The following is a 23218-nucleotide window of genomic DNA, read 5'->3' on the forward strand; positions in this document are numbered from 1 at the left end:
TATGATAAAGGAAAGAGATACGATACGAGCATGATAATGATGATGATGAGTTTAAGTATAAAGAATCCTAGAGTAATATAAGGTGTCCATGAAGTTAATAACCCTAAGTATAGTTCCATGGATGCTTTTCCTTGTGTGCACTCAACTTAAAATATTAGTCCCTTCAAGGTGAGATATGACGATTATGCTCACTCCATAACGTAGTCGGGGGTTCACGACCTCATGTCACCCCGACATAGCCATGGTTACCTTCAAGCTTTAATGTATGATTAATGATGAATGTATAATGATGCTAAGTTATGATAAGGTTATGATATGCCTATGGGATGTGTGATAATGATAAGTCTATGTTGACTATATGACGATACGACCCCACCGTGCCTAAATGGCCAGGCATGTCACCGCGAAGGCGGGCTGCATACGATTCCACCGTGCCTAAATGGCCGGGCACGTCACCGCTAAAGCGGGCTGCTATGTTTACATCGAGCCTAGAGGGCCGGGCATGACACCACTAGTGGGCGGCATATGATGGCTACCCGGACGCGGGTTAACGATGATGATATATATATGATACAATGATGTATGCGCTATGATGATACATGTACTATGATTATATATGTGTGAAATGTATCCGCCTTTAAAAGTTACGCAGGCTATATCTTCACCTTATGTCTTATGATTTCTCTATTATGTTCATTTCATTCATGCCTTACGTACTCAGTACAATGTTCGTACTGACGTCCGTTTTCTTTGGGCGATGTGTTCATGCCCACAGGTAGACAGGAAGGTGATCTAGACTCGTAGGAGCTATTAGCTGACTTGAGAGCACTCCATTGTTCCGGAGGTGCCATTGACTTATTCCTTTGTGTATATATATATATATATGTTTTGGGCATGACAGGGTCATGTCCCGTCCACATGTCTAGCATCCTAGTAAAGGCTCGTAGATGCGTATGTGTGGGTAGTATGGTCCCACGGTCTCTTCTCGTATGTATATGCATTAGTTTGATTTTGATAGCCGAAGAGCTTATGTATATAAAGTAAATATGTTTCAAGTGAAAAAAATGGTTTTCCTACGATTTGAGTATAAGATTAATGTATGAATGCTTGATGTGGATGATGGGTAATGGTATGAGCGGTGCTCGGTGGTTAGCCCCGAGTACCCGTCATGGCCTGTAGTCGGGTCGTGACAATATGATGATATGATTCCACCATGCCTAGATGGCCGGGCATGTCACCGCTAAGGCGGGCTGCTTATGATTCCACTGTGCTAGGATGGCCGGGCATTTCACCACTAAGGCGGGATGCTTATGATTACATCGAGCCTAGATGGCCGGGCATGACACCACTAGTGGGCGGCGTATGATGGTTACCCGGACGCGGGTTAACGATATTGATATATGTGATATGATGATATATGTAATATGATGAAATATGAGATAAGTATGAAATGCACTCACTCTTAAAAGTTAAGCAGGTTATGTCTTATGATTTATTTATTAAGTTCATTTTATTCATGCCTTGCATACTCAGTACAACGCTCGTACTGACGTCCTTTTTCTTTAGACGCTGTGTTCATGCGCACAGGTAGACAGGGAGGTGATCCAGATTTGTAGGAGCTATTAGCAGGCTTTGAGAGCACTCCATTGTTCCGGAGGTGACATTGATTATTGTTTTGTGTATATATATGTTTTGGGCACGACGGGGTCCTATCCCGTCCATATGTTTAGTACTCTAGTAGAGGCTCGTAGATACGTATGTGTGGGTAGTATTGTCAGTACCCGACTAGGGGCCATGATGGGTACCCAGGGCTAACCACCGAGCACCGCTCATACCATTAACCATCGTACTCATTAAGCGTTCATTCATTAATCTTATACTCAATTCATAGGAAAAACCATTTTTCACTTCGAAACATAATTACCTTTATATACATAAGCCCTTCGGCTATCAACATAATGTACATACAATAAGGACATCGGGAGACCATACTACCCACACATACGTATCTACGAGCCTCTACTGGAGTACTAACATAAAGACGGGACAGACCCCGTCGTGCCCAAATATATACACAAAATAACAATTCAACATAGCACCTCCGAAGTAATGGAGTGCTTCTATAAGCCTGCTGAGTAACTCCTAGGAATCTGGGTCACCTCCCTGTCTACCTGTGGGCATGAACACAGCGTCCAAAGAAAAGGACGTCAGTACGAAATATGTACTGAGTATGTAAAGCATGAGTAGTAACATAAGTAAACGTGAAGGGCAGCATAAAATAAAAGATCAAATACCTTTTTGAGATGTTTGTCATGCTTACTTTACCTTTTCTTAAGGGTCGCGGAATGCACATACATATACATATCATAGTACCGTATCTACTCATACACATTAAACATTATCCGTATTCGGCTACGTAGTGGCTCGACAATATCCGTATTCGGCCACATAGTGGCTCGACAATATCACATACATGTCTTCCGTACCCGGCCATAACAAGGCTCGGTATATCTCATCATCATCATTGCCATCACTACGGAAATCTTTTATCAACACATGCATCTCATAAGCTTATCATAACTTTTCATAAAGCATGCATTTGAATTTAAAGACAATCTATGAAAATCATATCATATTCGTAGCATGAACTTCATAAAAATATCGTATGATAGGCTTTATAGTCTCTAAACTTAGGCTCTTCATTACCATTATCGTATCTATGGCATATCTCTTACCTTTATCTCATATGAAACCCCCTATGAACATAGACTCGTAATTTTTTTGGAACATTGGTCATAGGACATGCATTAGAGCTTATAAACAATCTATAACAATATCGGGGTGACATAAGGTCGAGAACCCCCGATTACATTATGGAGTGATCATATTCATCATATCTCACCTTGAAGGAACTAACATTTTAAGGTGAGTGTAACACAACGAGCAACCTCCGGGGGATCGTAAACGGGGTCATTAGATTGCAGAACGTCATATCGTATTCATAGCAAGAACTTTATGGAATTAGCATATCATGAACTTTAGAACTTTTAGGATCAACTCATGGTTATCATTATCACGCTCGCATCGTATCTCTTTTCTTTATCTTATGAAAGCTCTTTATAATCATAGACTCATAATTTCCGGCGTGTAGGAAAGTCATGGAAATATAGGAGAATTCATGCCATGGAGTCATGCCTTAGAAAGAAAGGACTACCCTTACATACCTCTTTTGTTTAGCTATTCCATCGTTTGATCGTTCTCCTTCGATGCTCGCGTTTCTACCTTTAAGAGAATTCGTATCAACATTAGCTAATCGATTATGTGAATGTGCTTACTAATGTTAGAGAAAATTGGGCAGCATTTCCTTTGTTTATATAACTTTCCTCATATTACATATCAACTCCCAAACATCCATAACAACATCCACAATATTATAAACAACGATCATCATTCATCTACGTTATCCAAATTTCACAATTTCACTTCAATTCCTCCATAATCATGGTCATAGTTCACTATTGCGTTTTCTCACATATAATACTTATCCCTTGTTCTAAATGTCACTTATAGCATACTTATAATCACAACATATCAATATTCATGACTCATTCCAAACTACTACTCAAAATGTCACTATCCTTACATTCATGACCCATTTTCTATTTCCTTCTACAATCCAAGTCTTTCAACCTCTCATTACCTTAAACAACATGGAATGATCATAAAACTCACCTTAGATAATGGAAGAATAATCCTTGAGTGGAAATACTCTTCTTGCATTAAAACCCTAGTTCACTTCCATTCGAATTTCTTGGCTTAGATGAACTTCAATGAGTTTCTTACACTTGATTTTGTTGGTTTGATGAAGTTGATCATAGATTTCTCTTGGGTTCTTGTGGATGAAGAGTGGAGTGGGTTCTAGAGAATTCTTGAAGTGTGAAGTGAGGAAAATGAAATAAATGAAACGAGGTTGGTCCCTTATATTTAATTTAGAAACTGTCCCGACCAGATTCTACGGACCAACATACGGTCCGTATAAATTATACTGGTCGTATGTCTGGACGTAGATTTGGTCTAGTGAAGGCTCCATTCTGAGCACAACATACGGCCTAACATACGGCCAGTATGTTGGGCCGTATAATGCCCAGCTTTTCGAAGTTCGTTCTCGTCGACTCGTTTGACCTCCAATCCTTATGGAACCTTCTTGACACTTGTTTAACACCTCATTACCAATCTAAGGGACATTATAACTCTTTTCCAAAATATCATTAAGCCATCATTAATTCGATACTCGTAAATCTTGCCCGACACACAACATATCCCTTGCTTTCCTTAACAACTTCCATCTCCTACCTCGAATGTCTTTGAAATCTCATTTAGAATCATCAAATGTTATTTATCACTTACCAAGACATCGTATACTTCGCGCCCATCGTTAGTCTATTCACTGTATGTTAACGGGAAATTTTCGAGGTGTAACAAGTATGGTCTCACGATGTCCTTATTGTATGTATATTATTTTGATAGCCGAAGGGCTTATGTATATAAGGGTAAATATATTTCAAAGTGAAAATGGTTTTCCTATGATTATAAGCATGAGAATAATGAATGAATGCAGGATGAATGTGATAAGTAATAGACTGAGTGGTGCTCGGTGGTCAGCTCCGGGTACCCGTCATGGACCCTAGTCGGGTCGTGACAAGGGCCACAGCTCTCGCTATTCCATTCATCCATGAGTGACTAAGATGTACCGTGACTTGAGACAACGCTATTGGTGGCGCTGTATGAAGAGGGATATAGTCAATTTTGTGGCTAAGTGTGAAAATTGTCAACAGGTAAAGTATGAGCACCAGCGACCCGATTGGGTGTTTCAGAGGATGCCCATTCCCGAGGGGAAGTGGGAGAGGATTACTATGGATTTTGTCACGGGTCTTAGAAGACTTTGGCAAGTTTGATTCTATTTGGGTGATAGTGGATCGATTAACTAAATCCGCTTACTTTGTTCCGGTTCAGGTTTCTTATACCGCAGAGAAGTTGGCCAAGATGTATATTCGGAATATTGTGAGATTACATAGGATCCCTATTTCTGTTGTATCTGATCGGGTTACTATCTTCACCTCCCGATTCTGGAGAGCATTTCATGATGAGTTGGGTACCCAATTGGACTTTAGTACAGCTTTCTGTCCCCAGACCGATGGCCAGTCCGAGCGGACCATTCAGGTGCTCGAGGACATGTTGAGAGCATGTGTTATTGATTCTGGTGGTCATTGGGATCAGCATTTGCCCTTGGTGGATTTTGCATACAACAACAATTATCATTCGAGTATTGGTATGGTGCCTTTTGAGGCCTTATATGGTAGGAGGTGTAGATCTCTGATTGGTTGGTTTGATGGGTTCGAGACTCGACCTGGGAGCACGGATCTATTGGGGTTAGATACTTACATAGGTGTTGATGGATACTCGGTTACGATTATATTGTTTCATGCTTGATTGTTCTACTTGTTTAGCTATGTTATTTTCTGAATTGTGTTAACTATGCTTAGTCGGCCTATGATGCCTAACAGTACTATTGTTTGTACTGACCTGCACTTGCTGCATTCTTTTATGAATGCAGAGTATCAGGTCGGGTCTACTTCTCTGACTCGTGGCTGATCGACTCCTCAGCTTCTACTTGAGTTTTCCAGGGTAAGCTTGGCATCCACTGACCTCGAAGACTCTTCTATTGTTTATGTCTTACTTTTCTTTCAAGACATGATTTGAGACATTTTATGTATTATTATTCAGACCAGAGTTATTCGTATTTAGATGCTCTTGTATGACCAGACCAGATACTGGGGTGGATTCATTTACTTCCGCACTTATCTATATTATACTATATTGTGAGACTTACGTTATTTACTTCTTCCGTTGTTTATTATATTTGTTGATTGTGAACGTTGAGTTAAGGGTTGGCCTACCGAGGGGGAAATGGTAGGTGCCCGCATGACCTAGGCTAAAATGGGTCATGACATCCTCAATGTATCAACAGTATATCATGAAGGATGAGAATGCGTGCAATGCATGAGTTCAACATCAATGATCGGATCAATATCACAATTACCAAGCATGGGTACACCAACAATATCTTGAAAAGGCTACACAAGCCAAATATAACACTATCCTCGTATCAAACGTCAACAAGTAAGATACTACAATATTATGTTCAAGATATATCAATAGTCTCCAATATCTACTATCATCAAGTGGCATCAAACCAACAACAATAGAACAAATCAAATCACAACACAACGGGGTGGCTAACCCCAATCACACAACAGGGCCCAACCTAAGACAATATCTAACCCAACTTCATACCCGAAGGTTTACATGCTTTCTCCGACAATATTATCTAAATATATGTTTCGCTAAATAAAGTCTCACCATAGGGTAAACCGTAACCTACCTGGAAAGCCGAACAGCAATAACACCAACAATCACTGCTTAGCCTTTCCTTTTCTTTGAGCCTCAAGATCAAGAGAGTCTAAGCATATTCGAATCATGGAATTAGAATCAAGAAGAACATAAAAACCAACCGTACTTCTATCAAGACCCAAATCCCCAACCAACGGAATAGGGTTTATGAACTAGAAGGGCAAAAATTAGGGATCTAAAGGGCCCAACATGAAATTAAACCTCTAGGTGATAAATTCCCCTCAATAGCAAGCTAGAATAATCAACAATTCACTAAATTTCGGATTCTAGGCAAAAACCCCAAATTTGGGTATAAACCCTAACTTCCAATTCCACAAATTAGCCTGTAATTAGGAAGAAATTATGAAATAAAGGATTCTAATCATCAATTAAATGCTTAATGAAGCTAACCCAACCAACAAATCATGATTTAGAAGCTTAGATAGAATATTTATTACACCCACCTTTAATTCTTCCATTACTTAATGAACTAACAAGGTAAAGAGATTCTAAGATAATTAGGGGTAATGGAATAGCAAAGAGATTAGAAGGACTTACCATTAAGAATCTTCTCCAAGAATCCTTTAGAATTGCTCCCAATAGCTCAGTTTTTGGAATAGTAATAAATGAGAGACTAAGGGCTTTTAATACACAATTAATGAAATAACAGGCCCCTTACGGATACGGCGGCAGCGAGACTGCCGCACCGCCACTCAGACCGCCAACACGGTCCGGCTACAAATACACTTGGCCTTCCCAGTGGCCCATCCCATCGCTATGGCGGTGCCGCTGGGACGGTAAGGGTGCCGCCATGGCGGACACCAGCACTAGAATTTCCTAAAATAAACACAATCTCAATCCAAAATCCCGACTAATACCCGAGGCCATCTGCTCACAAACCACATACACAGACACACATAAAAACACGCTACGAACGCACTCGTGGCCTTTGAATTCCCAACATAGGTCTCCTTGACCGAGTCAACCCCCAATACCTCAATTCCAACTTCCCAACCCAAGTCTAAAAATGCACCCAAGTGCATTGGGAACCGAACCAGATATACACACTAGTTCTAAAAGACCATTTGGACCTCTCAGAATCGACGGATTTCCGAAAAAGGTTCGCTTACCCAGAAGTCAACTTTGAGTAAACTCTTTTTCGCTTTAAGCCCAAATTTCGCAAAGAGTAGTCCAAATCAAATCTAAACACCTTGGAAAGCATGTCAATGGTCCCCTTGGGTCAAATGTGAGCTAAACAAGCTCGGGAAAAGGTCAAAAGTGCCGGAAAGACTACAACGACCAAGCGGGTCGTTACAATAGAGGCGTTGGGCGGGGTCTGGTTCGAATTTGGACTGGCCCTGGCCATTTTTTGAATTATAAGGAGGGCCTGGCCCAACGTATGTGTATATATGTATATATACGCACACACAAACGTATACACACATATATACATATATATGAGAAGGGTAATTTTGTCAACAATGTGAATATCAATTAATTTAACAAGCAGCTAAATTAAAAAGTGTGAAACCTAATTATCAATTCAATTATAGCCCAGCGTAAAAACTAATTAATCATTCCAAATATGACCAACGCAACAAAAGAATTGATTATTTCAATTATAGCCCTAAATAAAACACAGCAAACAATTGGCTATTTCAATTATAGCCACAATTAACTCATGCAATTAATAGAAATTCAATTGTAATCAATTTCTTGAAAATAATTGCAAGTATATCCAAGTAAACAACAGAATTGAGAGTAATTGATTATCTATCTAATTAATCAATTTCCTTGATTTAACAGAGTAAAATACTTGTCAACTTTGATAATTAGTAGTTTAATCAATTAATTTAATGATTGCTTTAACTATTTTTGGATTAAAATTATAACAAGTATTCTTGAAAATTATACAAAAATACATAAGATGACATCCAATATATAATTGAAGATATTTTGGCAAAAAATGTCATTGGAATAATTTTGTAAAATCATTTTTGACTTGTAAAATGTATATTTCACTCCGTTTGTGATTCAAGGACTCTGAATGATTAAATAAAATTATTGGAGGGCAAAAATTAGGTGTCAATAGTCGATATTGTATTCGGTATATGAAATTGAATTACAGAATCATCCTACCACAGAAAGTTTAAACTCTCGCCTACTAACTTTCATTCTTTTATATATCGCAATGATTAATGCTGTGTATTCCAATGTTATTGAAAATTTAGCATTAGCCATTGGTGGACAACTATAATGCACAAAAATGTCCTCGTTAACAATCTCACAGTCCCAATACAATGAAACTCTAATAGTTTGAACATTCTGATATTTTTCAAGGAAGTTGAAAAAGATGAATATGAAAGTAGATTAAAAGCAATATTCTTTCGATTTTAAGAGTTGGATGAATTTTTGACTCATTCAAAATCTGGTCCAAATAGACTTTGGATGAGCTTTCGTATAAATTTTTTTATGAGAAAGTATTATATAGCGCATGAATTTTCTACATGAACTTTTTACACTGTGCATTTTTAGGTCAAATCAAATACGAATTGACAATAAAAGTATTTTAGAAAATGTAGGTGAATTATTGACCCACATAGCGCAGAAATTTCCTACACTATAGGAGTGAAATAAACGGGTAACGGCCGTTAGGCCTGGTCCGTTTCTAAGGCTCATAAGTAGAAAAGATGAACTTTTTTCTGTGGCCATTACTTTGACTCATTTGGCCTTTCTTTCCTAGGGTCCGAACTCTCCTACACAACACTAATTCAAATTAAGTTTTTAATTGATTAATTTCGAATATCGAATAACCAAAGGAAACAATAAGAGACTTAAAAGTAAGTTAAGCAGTTGCAGTAAAACTTATAAACCGCACAATCTTCTCATGATCTATCCATCAGGGCATTGAGCAGTAGGTGTCAGAAAAAAACACCAACTCTTCTGAACATGGGCAGAAAAAAAAGCATATAATAAAAGTAAGTTTAGCAGTTGCAGTAAAAGTTATAAACCGCACAATCTTCTCATGATCTATCCATCAGGGCATTGAGCAGTAGGTATCAGAAAAAAACACCAACTCTTCTGAACATGGGCAGAAAAAAAAGCATATAATAATTATTTTATGACTTGTTTAAAGGACCCTTTTACAGAACCTTTAATTTATGGATTTCCGTATAGTTGTCAGAGACAAGAAATGTCATAAAGATAGCATATAGTACCACAGAGAGCCCTCATTCATTTCACAGTAAACCCTCTAGAGGCTGTGTATGTGTGTGTCAGTGTTTGTGAATTAGTGAAAGTGAAAAAGAGAGGTGCAGTGTACCATTATGATCTGAACCTTTAGTTTTATCCCATTACAGAAGATTCTGCAACCAAATGGTCTCCGAAATGAATAGGAATTTAATAATATTACGTAGATAGGGTTAAGAAAATTGAACTGTCAACATCTAAAAGATAATTAAATATAGTTGTTTAATTAATTGTGAAATTAACAACTCAGCAAATAAATAAAACAAATTTAGAAATATTGAAGACATATATATATATATATATATATATATAGCAATTTAAAATTTATTAACCTGACTAATTCAAATATGGGGTAAAATCACTCCTTATCAAAAAGTTCGCACTTAACTCCAACTCTGTAAATCCTTTATAGTTGATTCTTGACAAAAGATAATTATTTGTAGAGTCAATGGTAAAAAACACACCTGAAGTATTATTTTTTTGCGAGTTTCACATTCAACCATTAGTTATTTCCTTTTTTATCTAAACTATCATCATCTATATATTAAAACCTACATCATAGTTAACTAGGCTAACTATCGGTTGTTCCTTTTTTCTAACTTAATTATCACCATCTACTCATCCAGATGTATTTTAATACATAAATAGTGATAATTGGAATAAGAAAGAGAACAATTGATAGTTGAGATTGAAACTAAAAAAAAGGGTGATGGTTGAATTGTGTTTTTTACCATTTGACTTTTATTTGTAACAGTGCGGAGTGTACGGAGTAAAATTTGAACTCAATATACCTACTATTTCTACCCCAATAACTCTGCTATTCACCAACACCCCTATTCCTTTTTCTCCTCTGCTCAAATTACACTCTCTGGAGTTGGCTCTCTTTTATTTCAGGATTACCTTGCTTTTTTGAAGTCTTAAGAAGAGTTTGTCTTGTCAAAATAGTCTCCATGATGAATGCAGCAAGAAGTGGATATCCTTTTACTGCAACTCAATGGCAAGAACTTGAACATCAAGCTCTTATTTACAAGTATATGGTCTCTGGAATGCCTGTCCCTCCTGATCTTCTCTACACTATCAGAAGGAGCTTGGATTCTTCTTCCCTCTCCTTAAAGTTCAACCTCCAACAACCCCAACATGGTACTATTCTACTCCCCTTTCTCATTTTTTCTCCAAAGTCAATATCTTTATGCATAATCTTGATCTTTCTGGAAAAAAAATGGATTTCTGATTATGTGGGTGCAATTCAGTTGAATCCTTCTTTAAAGTTACGGCGTTTCGACCTAACTTAACCTCAAAAGCTAGTCCATATAAGCAGACTACCACTCTATTCACCAACCGATGTGAAACTCTAACCCACTCTAACACTCCTATTCACGCCCAGGCTCAACTGAGGCGTGGATCGGGAGCCCAAATAGGAAAGAACCTGGCTCTGATACTATATACAAATGGACTGGTTGTTTGCTTATACGAACAAGGGCATGAATTGGTTTTCTGCTTATATGGACTTAAACAATCTTTCCCTTCTGAGCTAGGTTTGGGTTGAGTTAGGCGTAGACGCTATAATTTTACGGTTACAAAAGCTATGATCTTTATAGCTATGATTTCTATATGTTTGGATATTAATACTATAAAATTTTGGTTTTGTTTCTTTTTGCAGTTGGATGGAACTGTATTCAGTTGGGATTTGGGAAGAAAATAGATCCAGAGCCAGGGAGGTGTAGAAGAACAGATGGAAAGAAATGGAGGTGTTCAAAAGAAGCCTATGCAGATTCTAAGTACTGTGAAAGACACATGCACAGAGGCAGAAACCGTTCAAGAAAGCCTGTGGAAGTTATGACAACATCAACAACAAGAACTACTACTACTAATACACCCCCAACAGCAATACCAATCTCATCAATCAAGAAAAACTCAAATTATAGCCCCACTTCTTTATCTTGTCTAACATCATCTGAACCCCACTATCCACATTCTTCTTCCATTGGTTTCTCATCTCATGACCATACCAAGTTCCTTTTTGATTCTTGTCCTTATTCCAGGTTTGTATCTTGAAAAATATATTTCCATCATTTCATTTTATAATGTGGTTTTGATTATATAGCAAAGGCTCCTTTAGGCCCCTTTAGACAATAGTTTGTTGAAGTTGAAAAAGAGTACTTGTGACTTTACACATGCCATAAAGATTCAACAACAACATGCCCGGTGGTAACTGGGGTAGTAGAGTGTACGCAGACCTTACCCCTATCTCGGGGAGGTAGACATGAATGGAAGATGAGGGGTGCAAGAACATAAGCGGATTCAGGATTTGAAGCTTGTGGGTTCCCAGCTAGTAGTGTTTGTTGTTACTGGGTTCTCAGCTCAAATTTCTTATATATTAGAAGGGTTTCACATTAAAAATACAAGGTTCGGATAAAAGTTGTGGGTTCCCGCAAACTCACACCCAATGGTGTGGATCCGCCCCTGTGCAAGAGGGCTTAATTAAACCCCTTTTGTTTTTGAATCTCCTTGCTTCAATTCCTGACTCCGCCACTGAAGATAGAGAGATTGTTTCCGAAACACATGCCATAAGATTCGTATGATCATTAGATCATGAATGAGAAGTTCATAGTCACTTTTTTTTGTATATTTTGGAAGCAGACAAAATAAAAAAGATTGTCATGAAATGAAAAAGGAAGCAATTGTAGGGTGTTATGTCTGTCTCCTAAAAAATATCATTTATTTTTGTTGTTATACCAACTACTTTGGAATTGAGATGCAATTGATTGATTTTTGGGCTAATGTTCGGCAGAAATAGTTATGGTCATGGGATGAAGGAGGAAGCTGATAAGCATGTTTTTTACTCAGATTCAAGTGGGACATTGAGAAATTCATCTGGTTCTAATTCAATACAAGATGATAGTTGGCAACTGACAATGGGTTCACCACTTGGCCATTTGAAACAGAGGAATTACTCTGTCTCACAACAACTTCAAAGCCTTAATGAATCACAAGAAAGACAAGATCAGTACCACTATAATTATGCACTAGGAAATGAAGTCAAGAGTACTGACATGCCTGTGAGAATAGATACAGAAGAACCCAAGAAAGTAATGCACCATTTCTTTGACGAATTGCCACCTCAAGACAACAAACACTCATGGCTTCATTCTGGGGATGGGCCACTTTCCAAAACTCACCTCTCAATTTCAGTACCCAATTCCTCACATGACTTCTTCATCACCCATAATGGTAAGTATCTCTTTCACAATGGAGTAGCCTAACCATATAAGAATTACATTTTTTATTTACTTGCATTACTTTTTCATCAGCATTTACATGCTAATGGCAAAAATTTCTGTTTTGACCACTAAAGTTGCACTTTACTTAGCAGGGAAATAAATTTTGTGGAGCAAAGGCCAAAAGAGTACTTAAAAGCTGGTGGGCCGATGCTTCCGATCTAAGCATTCCGTATACACAGTAGGGCTTTGGTCCCGTTATAAGAGCACAACATTGTGATGTGTGAGTTAGGCGTATATTATGAGTTTGATTCCATGACAAACTAAAGCCTGGTATTTAAGTAGGGCATAATGCAGACGTAGGTTCATTATGGATTAAATTTTAAATCATGCACCAACTAGCCCTCAAAATTTCTTGGTATATTTTCCTGTTGTTTTGTTTTGTTTGTTTATGCAAGTGTGTGGGGCTTGCAGTCTAGTACTTGAATTAGAAGTAGGCAGTGGTCACATGTATTTTGGTGTTCTGCACTGTATTCTTTCCTTATTAGCACTATTTTGTTTTATTGTTTGAATGGCTGAGCCAGGTTTGCCACATTCATTAAAGGATGACATCTTGAACATTGGCGTTTTCTGTGGTTGCTTTCAGTGACCACTTTTAATTTGTTGCTTACTAAGTATTAAACTAATGGACCCTGTTGATATTTTGGATGCTATGTTTTGCATAACATAAACCCTGATCACACATTTGGCTTGTTTCATTTTACTCGCGTGCAATCTTAGGAAGTGCATATTGTATAATGTAGTCCTTTGCTGTTTATATCTTCATCATGTTATTACTTCTGTTTGATGCACATGCAAATGTTTCTGGCTTGGCAAGCATCTCAAAGGTACTTAAGATAATAAGTTATTTTGTCTATTGCTGACATGGAGCCACCGAGCTTTAAGGATACTAGGGAAAAAAGGTTATGTTGGCCGCTATGGAAGATGTAACCTTTAGACTTGACCTATGTTTTAAAATTAGGTGAAAATGTTTTTCCAGGTTTTTTTTTTTTTAAAGTTTTTTGTAAAAATTAAAATTTTATAATTAGACATTGTTAGAAAAGGAGTTTTTGGTTTTTTACAAAAATTTAAAACAATTGAGGAACTTTTCTTTAATTATGTTGTTTCAAAGGTGTTTTTAAAACAAATGGAAAAAAGTTTTCAACACGCTTGTGTGTTTACACTTTCTGAAAACAAACGCCACCTTAAGTTGGACCAAAACAACTGATTTTGAAATTTTTGGATCTTCTATACAACTGAATTTTGCAAAATTATTACCAAAATAAAAAAAGTTTCTCAAAATTGGCTCTGACCTATTTCTTATTCATATTTCCCCCAAAAAGGCCTACAGGATAAGAAATTCAATATCTATAGATTAAGCGGTAATACTATTATCACAATGCAAAGATAAATTTTGTTGTAGTGTAAAACAGTCTCGTCTTCCTCTGCTCCATTAAAAAAGAAAGGAAAAAGAAGAATCTGCCTCTATTTCCTATTTATTCTGCTTTAGGCAATGACAACTAGTCAAAGTAGGTCCCCATACAACTGAAAATCAATAAGTTCCTCGAAAGAACTATTCCTGTTGTCCCAATTTATTTGATACTTTTTGTTTTTTGAAAGTCAAATTTTCTAATTTTTATCGTGTGTTTGAATATAGATTCTTTTAATTTTTGAAATAAAATTTACATTTTTGGAAACTATGTAAAAAATACTATAAGTCACTATAATTAATAATTTAAAATATTTAAAAGACATAAAAAAATTACGGTTAAAAAATAACTCGTTTGACTCTCAAAAAACGAAAAATGACAAACAAATTAGGACGGAAGGAATAGTTTTTATAAAGTTCGCCCAGTATCTAGCAAGTGAAATTGGTTGAAATACTGTTCGCAACTTTTGCGAAAAGACTTGTGTGTAAGTAATATTAAGTCTAACTATCATACTGTATATATAGACTCAACAATATTCTACTTGACACAGTTATTATCGCAATTACCAACATCATACTTGACACAGTTATTATCGCAATTACCAACATCATAATTCTCATTACAATAACGATATACGTATGTCGAAGTTGGACCAAATAGTCTAATTTTGTTTCTCATTTGGTGTTTGAGGGTAGAATATTCTCTACCAAGTACGATTTTATTAGTATGATTCGAAATTGAAACTTCTAATCAAGCGTAGAGCATATTTATCATCCTAAGTACATGGACCGGATTGGTTCGGGTTTTTCAAATACCAAATCAAATCAATTGTGTCAGGTTTTTAAATCTACAAATCAAACCAAACCAATAAAAGTCGGGTTTTTCAACTTCGGGTTTTCTCGTATTTTTCGGTTTTCTCGAGTTTTTTCGGGTTTTTTCCAATAAAGTCTTCATGCAAGACATATAACTTGTGCTTCAAATATTTATTTAGTCCTAGTATAATACAACTATCTAATTTAGGTGTGTCTTAAGAAAATAACACAAAATGTGAGATGAATGATGACATTGTACTAAAATATTTAACAAAAAAGATAATGAAATTGCTAAGCTATAATGAAAATGATCAAAATCTAAAGGTACTAAGTCATGTTAAAATAAGTATGGTTAATAAGTATTAATTACACGACTAAATATTATTAAAGAAAAACGAAATAAAATTACTCCCTCCATCCTAAAAAGATTGTCTTCTTTTGACTTGGCACAAAGTTTAAGAAATAAAGAAAAACTTTTGAAATGTGTGGTCCAAAACAAGTCTTAGATATTTGTGTGACTGTAAATCATCTCATAAAGTTAAATTGTTTCTAAATATAGAAAGAGGACAATCTTTTTGGGACAGACTAAAACGGAAAGGAGGACAATCTTTTTGGGATATAGGAAGTATGTATTTTCGCTGTATAAACCAATACAAAACTAAGAATAGATATTGAATATTATTGTTCCTCCTAATATTAGAATTGAATTTCTTTTGTTAGCATTAGTGTTAATGTGGGCATTATTTGAGTCACTAATATCTATGAGCTATAAAACTTATTGGACCATTTAAAATTTTAAGTCCAAGCTTGAAATAATATGTGAAAAGACAAAAACTATAAAATCATTTGAGAAATATTTATAAATTACATTACAAATAAATGTTTTTATATATAAAATATTTCTAAAAATTGTATACATATAATGTCGGGTTGGTTTGGTTCGGTTTGATTTTTTTTAGTTAAAACCAAAACCAAACCAATTATGGTCGGATTTTTTTTTCCAACACCAAACCTGTTACACCTCGTAGTTTTGTACATTGAGATTCGTCGTATGTTAGTCATCCTAGTGTTGGACACCGGAGTTATCTTCAAGGTTATACGAGATTAGACATGCTTATCTTATGGTTATGAGGGTTAAGTTCATGTTTAGTAAGTTATGGAAGGATTGGATAATAAGTGAATCGAAGAGAATACATTTCGTCGAAGTTTCGTTTTAAGATTGAAATATACGAACCGCATCTTAGGGAATACGGACCGTATTTAAGGATGTAGAGGAGGCAAAATCTGAGTTGGGAAAAATGGTCCAATATACGGACCAGCATACGGTCCGTATAATTATGTACGACCAGTATACATAGCCGTATTTCTTAGGCGGTGCAGCCCTCTTTTCGTATATATCTCGACTCCCACTCTTTCTTACTTCATTTTAACATAACCCTAAGTCCATGAAAGCTCTAAAAACCTCTCCCAAACATATCCTACCACTCTCCAAGAGAAATGAAAGATTAAAAGAGCAAATCAAGTGATCCAAGCTTAGGGTTGTATATTGAATCCTAGTGTTGCTTCTTGTGCTGAACTTGGGAAGAACTTAAGGGGACCAAACTTCTGTGTTGGATGGTTATTGGGCTCTGGAGGTAAGCTACTACCTTGTTGTCATGATTACGGGATTATTTAGCCTTTCTACTACTTGTAGATGAGGAAATTGTGAACGGAAAACTTAAACTTGCCTTGGAATATAAGTTGAGTTGTGGATTGATCTTGATCATATTGTTGCGGTGTTATTAGGATGATTTCCATGTATATGGATAGTATTTGATGTTGTTAAGATATTGTTGAGTTTATGCTTCATGGGTGAGAAGAAGGGAAGTGTATATCATTCTTGTATATTAATATATTTGAGAGCTGAGTGACGAATATCCTTGTATGATTGTTGAAGGAAGTATAAGAGGCTCATATGAGATGTTAGTTGTTGTTGTTGGCATGTTATTGTCACACCCCAACCTTGGTGAGGCGTGACTGGCACCCGGCACCCTACGGACCGAGCGAACCAACATATTACTTGCAGTCTCTATGTCTCAAACGGCAAAAATAGAGCCAAGAAGGCCAACTATGAATATGGTATCATGCATACATATAAGTACTATAAGCTTACGACGTCAACATCTCCACTTAACAAAACATAGCTAAGCTGTATACAGGAATCTGTCTGCAAAGCCTCTATGAACATGACTGAAATACAGAAATCGGGATAGGGCCCCCGACATACCCTTGATGCAAAATGTATATACGAACCTAGACTCAGCAATGCTCCAGGAAGAAGTGGAGCCCGCCAAGCAAAACTAGTACCTGAAGGCAGCCTACTGTGGAGGGTCCTCATCTCGTCTCTCTTTACCTGCGGGCATGAACGCAGCGTCCACAAGAAAGGACGTCAGTACGAACAGTGTACTGAGTATGTAAGGCATGAATAACGACATAATAAAAAGTATGGAACATAACATGAGATGAGGAGATAACCTGAACATCTGATTGCCTCGTAGGCGGATATCATGCATGCTTAACTTTCTTTACAAAAAAACATTTCTCATTCATGTATACACAAAATAGTAGTGTTGTGGAATGTGCAGCCCGATCCAAAAGTATATCATATTGCCGCGGAACAAACGGCCCGATCCATAAATATATAATAGTGCCGAGGAACGAACGGTCCTATCCATAAATATATAACAGTGCCGAGGAACGAACAGTCAGATCCAACAATCCCATATATCCCGCGTCCGGGACGATATCATAATATACCAACTGATCAGGTGGCTATCTGTATACAACGCCTCGCCCCTTTTCCCATAACCCATATATACATATAGATACATGTAAACATATATAATATAAGTAGCATGCATGAGAGCCCAAACAAAGGTTGTTACTTTATCGGAGTGACGTAAGGTCGGTAACCTCCGATTATATTATGGAACGATCATTATCGTTTTATTTCACCTTGAAGGAACAATTATGATAAAGTGAGATCAATAACAATGAAGAGATCAGAGTAATCCTGAAATAAGCTCTATAGTCTCATAATGACATTAAAATCATAAGCTTTGGAACTTCTAGAATTAAAATTATCATCATCGTGTTCATCATAGAAAACATCTCATCATTGGTGTCATAAGAAACTTTAGCTTTTGAAAACAAAGACATCGTGGAAGACATATATAGATTCACAGAAAAGAAGTCATCATTGTCGTCATGGGAATCATAGAAAACATATTGTCTTTAATATCATAAAAACCTTGAGAATCATGAACTTCTAGCTCTTTGGGAACAAGGATGTTATGGAAGACATGTATGGAGTCGTAACATAGGAATCATGCCTTTTGAAAGAAAGGGACTAGCCTTAACATACCTTTCGGTCTCCTTAGCGATTTGACGTTTATCTTCCCAAGCTCGCAAATATACATATAAATCATTCATACTATTGTTAGGCTCAATATCATATGCCCATCTTAAATCCTCCATTTAATTCTATTTAGAATCTGCCAAAATTCGGACAGCATCTCCCTTGTTTATATGCCTAGCCCGAAATCATGATCCAACAACCACCACCACCACCAACAACAATAATACCAATATCATAACAACATTATCAACACCAATAGGCCCCATAAAATATCCCACACGATGTTTTCCAAGTTTCTCAACTAACCAACTTGTTATACGACCATTTAATAATTTTATCTCTGTAAATAAACCTAATTCAACATCAATAAGGGAAGATTTATACCTTACTTCCGCTAGAACTACAATATCTTCACTTCTCACCTTGAATCCAGGCCAAGACTCGCCGCAATATGATTTTATTATCGCAACTATATGCTATCCGGACCAAAACCCTAGAATTATACTTGGTTTGCGTGAAAATTTGATGATTGGAAATTTGGTGAAGTTTCTAGAAATCTGGAAAGGTTTAGAGTGTTTGGATGAGGAAATGAGGGGTTAAGCCCCCTTATATAATGTTCCAGATTCTGTCCAAACCGACTTAAAAAGTACTCAGTGCGTTCGCGCTAGGTTGTCTGTCACCCCTTCTGCGCGTTCTTGCCACCTCCTGGTGCGTTCGGGCCGAGCATTTTCCTGGCCTGCCAGCCCAACTTGTAACATCCATATCTCTTTGCCCCGATACCATATCGATGAGCGGTTTGTTGCACTAGAAACTAGACTTTATGACTCCACTTTAGGCTCTTGTTTTGCCTCAAAACTCCTCATATACTAAAAGATATTCGTTCCTCAAGTAGGGCCAAAATTACCCCTCATATTTTCTCCAAAATCTAACAACTTTATTTCCTTAATTCACTTGCCCTCCAAAGCCTTCGCTGCTTATTATATGAACTTAAACCCTCATAACATAAGATAAGTGCATCAAATCTCATGTATCCTTGGAGATGACTCCGATGTCCATACTTGAAACAACTAACACTTATAAATCTCAACATACAGAATCAAGGGATGTAATAGTTATGGCTGGAATTCTATGGTAAATGGGTAGTAGGTAATGGTGTTACCATATTATTATGATTTTGCTACATAGACATGAAAAGGAAGAGAGTATAAACAATTGTTTACGAAGTATATTTTGGGATATTTGTTGTATAACTTGGGAATACTTGTTGAAGTAAGTTTAAGGAACTTATGTAAACTTGTTGTGGTTGTTGTTGGCTGATTCATATGTTATTGTGACTAAGGATAAGGGGAAATGCTGCCTGTTTCTTCGTAAGAATCGAGTTATCGTTTGATATACGTGATATACTAGTGCCATCTATGTTATGTATGCATTCCTTTGTTATAGGATTGGCCGTCTAGTTGTGATAAGCTCATTGTTCGATTGCTTGGATGACTTGAGGTATGTTAAGGCTAACTTTCCTTCTTTTGGCATGATCCTTATGAACGAAACGTAAACGTAGCGCTGCTCTATAATGACTCTATTCATAGTAGCTAGGGATGTTCCATATTGATTCATGTTCCGGAATGTTGTTTCCGGTAAGTCTATCAACAGATTTAGTATGATTCATAGAGTCACTTGTTGATGAAAATGTTGTCTCATAACAATGTTCGGAGGTGTAACGACCTTATGTCACTCCGACAGATTCAGGATGTACTCTTATCATACTCATGTGTGTGTGTGTGTGTATATATATATATATATATATAATGCATGCACAATATTTATGCATATCGTTGGCCCACAGCGGTAATTCAAATGTACAGGTTGATTCTCTCGTCTCATGTTAGTTTCATGTCTCTATTATGTTGTTTTTCATACCTTACATACTTGGTACATTATTCGCATCGACGTCCCTTTGCGGGGACGCTCGCTTTTCATGCCGTGTGTCTTGATATACGGGTTGACGGCTCTCCCGTGGGATATCGGCTCGAAGAGACAGTGTTCGCTTTTCCACTTGTTCCGGAGTTGCCTTGTGAGTCAGTATGGTTATATATGCATACATATGGGTATGGCGGGGCCTTGTCCCGACCACGTTATGTCATGTACTCCAGTAGAGGCTTGTAGACAGTGATGTACAATCAGATGTTATACGGCCTTGTCGGCCCGTACAGTATGTCCGGCTCGTTTATGTAGATATGTCCTTTCAGACTTGTCTTATTTCAGTCTATCACTTTTGTGAGTTAGTAGGTTATCTCATGGCGGCCCTAATGGCCCACCTATGCTTATGATTACGTTACGGATGTACGTTTAGTGGTACTCGGCAAGTAAGGCCAGGTGCCCGTCATGACCCTCCATTTTGGGTCGAGAAAAAATCAAGTCAAACCAAACCACTAGTCGGGATTTTTTTCGGGTTTGACTCGGATTATCGGTTTGGTGCGGTTTGTCGGTTTTCTTTTTACACCCTTACCTAACACTAACATAATCTTTAATGGTGGAAAAAAGATGGTAGTTCCAAGTCCTTTCGAGTGGCAAAACCTGCAAAAATGCAGAATTTATAAAATTATCTTTTAATTATTTTGACCCAACTAATTTGATATGTATAGATTGCATATTTTCAATAAGGAAGGTTAAGTAGGTGTTTGGCCATAGAAATCAAATATTTTTTCACTTTGTTTGGAATTTTTGAAGTTGGAGTTATGTTTGGTTATAGTTTTTACAAATAGTATTTGGTTTTTTTGGATGCACTTTTTTCAATAAACATGAAATATGATTTATACCCCCCAATTTTTAAGAACTAGCAACATCACCCAAGATAGAAAACAACAGTTCTCAAATATCTACATAGATGTAAATACTGAACACAACCAAGAATAACTAGAATGTTCATAATTAAACATTACAAAGCACCAAATGATGAATAAAAGTGCGAGCAACTCATGGCTAAGGAAATATTGACAGAAATTAATAAACATAATTACATCAAAACCACTCAACAACAGTATTAACTTGCTATTCTTTAATATAATCATCCCACATTGTGTGAACAATCTGTTCTCGCCGAGCATACATTTCTCGATCAACTGACCGAGAAGACGAAGAAGTATTGTTAATGCCCGTTAGTTGTTCATCGGTGCCATCAACATCTATATCATCATGTTCATACTCTGTAAATATTCCACCCTTTGCTTTGGTGTTCCCATAAAAAATTATGCAACACAGCACAAGCAATGATAATCCAAACTTGCGTGTCTACATCATAATTGTTCATGTCCTGTCGGAGTAATCTGAATCTACTTTTCCATGCTCCAAATGTTCTTTCAATCACATTGCGTAGAGATGAGTGTCTATAGTTAAATAACTCTTTTTCGTTTCGAGGCTCTCTTTCACTCCCTCTGAAATCCTTCAAATGATACCGTATTCCTTTGTATGGCGCTAAAAATCCTTTCATGTTTCGAAGACCATCGTCAACAACGTAATATTTATCTATCAAAATAAAATAAATGTAACTACTCAAACTAGCTAACAACAAATGAAATCTAATGCATTTCAGGTTATATACCTTGTAGTGGAAAAGGAAATTTACCTCTAGGTCAACAATCACATTCTCAAGCACTCTACTGTCATGTGCAGTACCTTCCCAACCAGCTGCGATAAAGGTGAACCGCATATCAATATCGCATGCAGCTAAGACATTTTGTGAAGTAAATCCTTTGCGGATACGATATGCGTGTTGTTTATCTTTCGGGACCTCTCCTTGTACGTATGTCCCATCAATCGCACCAACACAATCCTACCAAAGTCAAATATATAATTCATCATATAGAATAAAAGAAGTAGTGAGGAACTAATTACAGTGACAACTTTCCCTCTGAATATGAAATGTGGATAATCATATTGATAACTAATAGTAAGGAACCCAAATTGAAAGTTCATCTGGTGCACTACTTCCAGTCCTGTAGGGCTTAAGATGTTACCTTAAACTAAGGCTAAAATCGGCTACTATGTCGAATTTTTCGATGTATGCTGGACATATTTGTTGGACATATAAGTGTTGGCGCCAGTCGACTAATTTCTTTAGCGACTTTTCTCACGTGACGATTAATTGTCTCGAGTGAATGTTGAAAACATTCACTTGCCAAGCCTTGACTATCATTACGTGCAACAACAGTCAGGAAAATGGCCACAAACTGCTCAACTATAACATGTCTGGTTCAATAGTCGATTGGCAATAAATTATTATGTTTTATCATGTTGATAAGCCGACAAAATGTTTCAGGATAGAAACGCGTACATTCATACATACGCATGCGATGTCCCCTAAGAAGATCAATAACCCATGCCATACCAGGCTTAGATGTATGTTGCGGTATGCGAGATAATAACCTAAGTTCTCGAGTGACCTGTTCACACTGATTAGAAATTGTAACGCATAAGATGTAATCCTCAATGTCATTGTCTGACTCACTGTCACTACTAGATATGCTCATATTTTTCAACACTTACAAGAAACCTGCGAAAATTAAACGAATACAATTTCAATTTAATGTTGTACTGAAAATAACAATACAATTTTAGAGTGGAGAT

The 23218-nt window shown here is 36.9% G+C and overlaps 1 protein-coding gene across 1 annotated transcript; it reads left to right on the plus strand.

Moving 5' to 3' along the window:
* The first annotated feature begins 10519 nt into the window (after window positions 1-10519).
* On the plus strand, window positions 10520-13680 carry LOC132068763 (growth-regulating factor 6-like). Its single transcript, XM_059462457.1, has 4 exons — window positions 10520-10839; window positions 11360-11741; window positions 12491-12930; window positions 13073-13680. The coding sequence occupies exons 1-4, from the start codon at window positions 10650-10652 to the stop codon at window positions 13078-13080; spliced, it is 1020 nt and encodes a 339-aa protein (XP_059318440.1). The 5' UTR covers window positions 10520-10649; the 3' UTR covers window positions 13081-13680.
* The last annotated feature ends 9538 nt before the right edge of the window (window positions 13681-23218 follow it).

The sequence above is a fragment of the Lycium ferocissimum genome, chromosome 8, assembly GCF_029784015.1.
Source record: "Lycium ferocissimum isolate CSIRO_LF1 chromosome 8, AGI_CSIRO_Lferr_CH_V1, whole genome shotgun sequence".
NCBI lineage: Eukaryota > Viridiplantae > Streptophyta > Magnoliopsida > Solanales > Solanaceae > Lycium > Lycium ferocissimum.

Coding starts and splice junctions, on each gene's coding strand:
- LOC132068763 (XM_059462457.1), top strand. CDS start 10,650: ATGATGAATGCAGCAAGAAGTGGATATCCTTTTACTGCAACTCAATGG. Junction 10,840..11,359: donor CCTCCAACAACCCCAACATG/GTACTATTCTAC, acceptor TTCTTTTTGCAG/TTGGATGGAACTGTATTCAG. Junction 11,742..12,490: donor GATTCTTGTCCTTATTCCAG/GTTTGTATCTTG, acceptor AATGTTCGGCAG/AAATAGTTATGGTCATGGGA.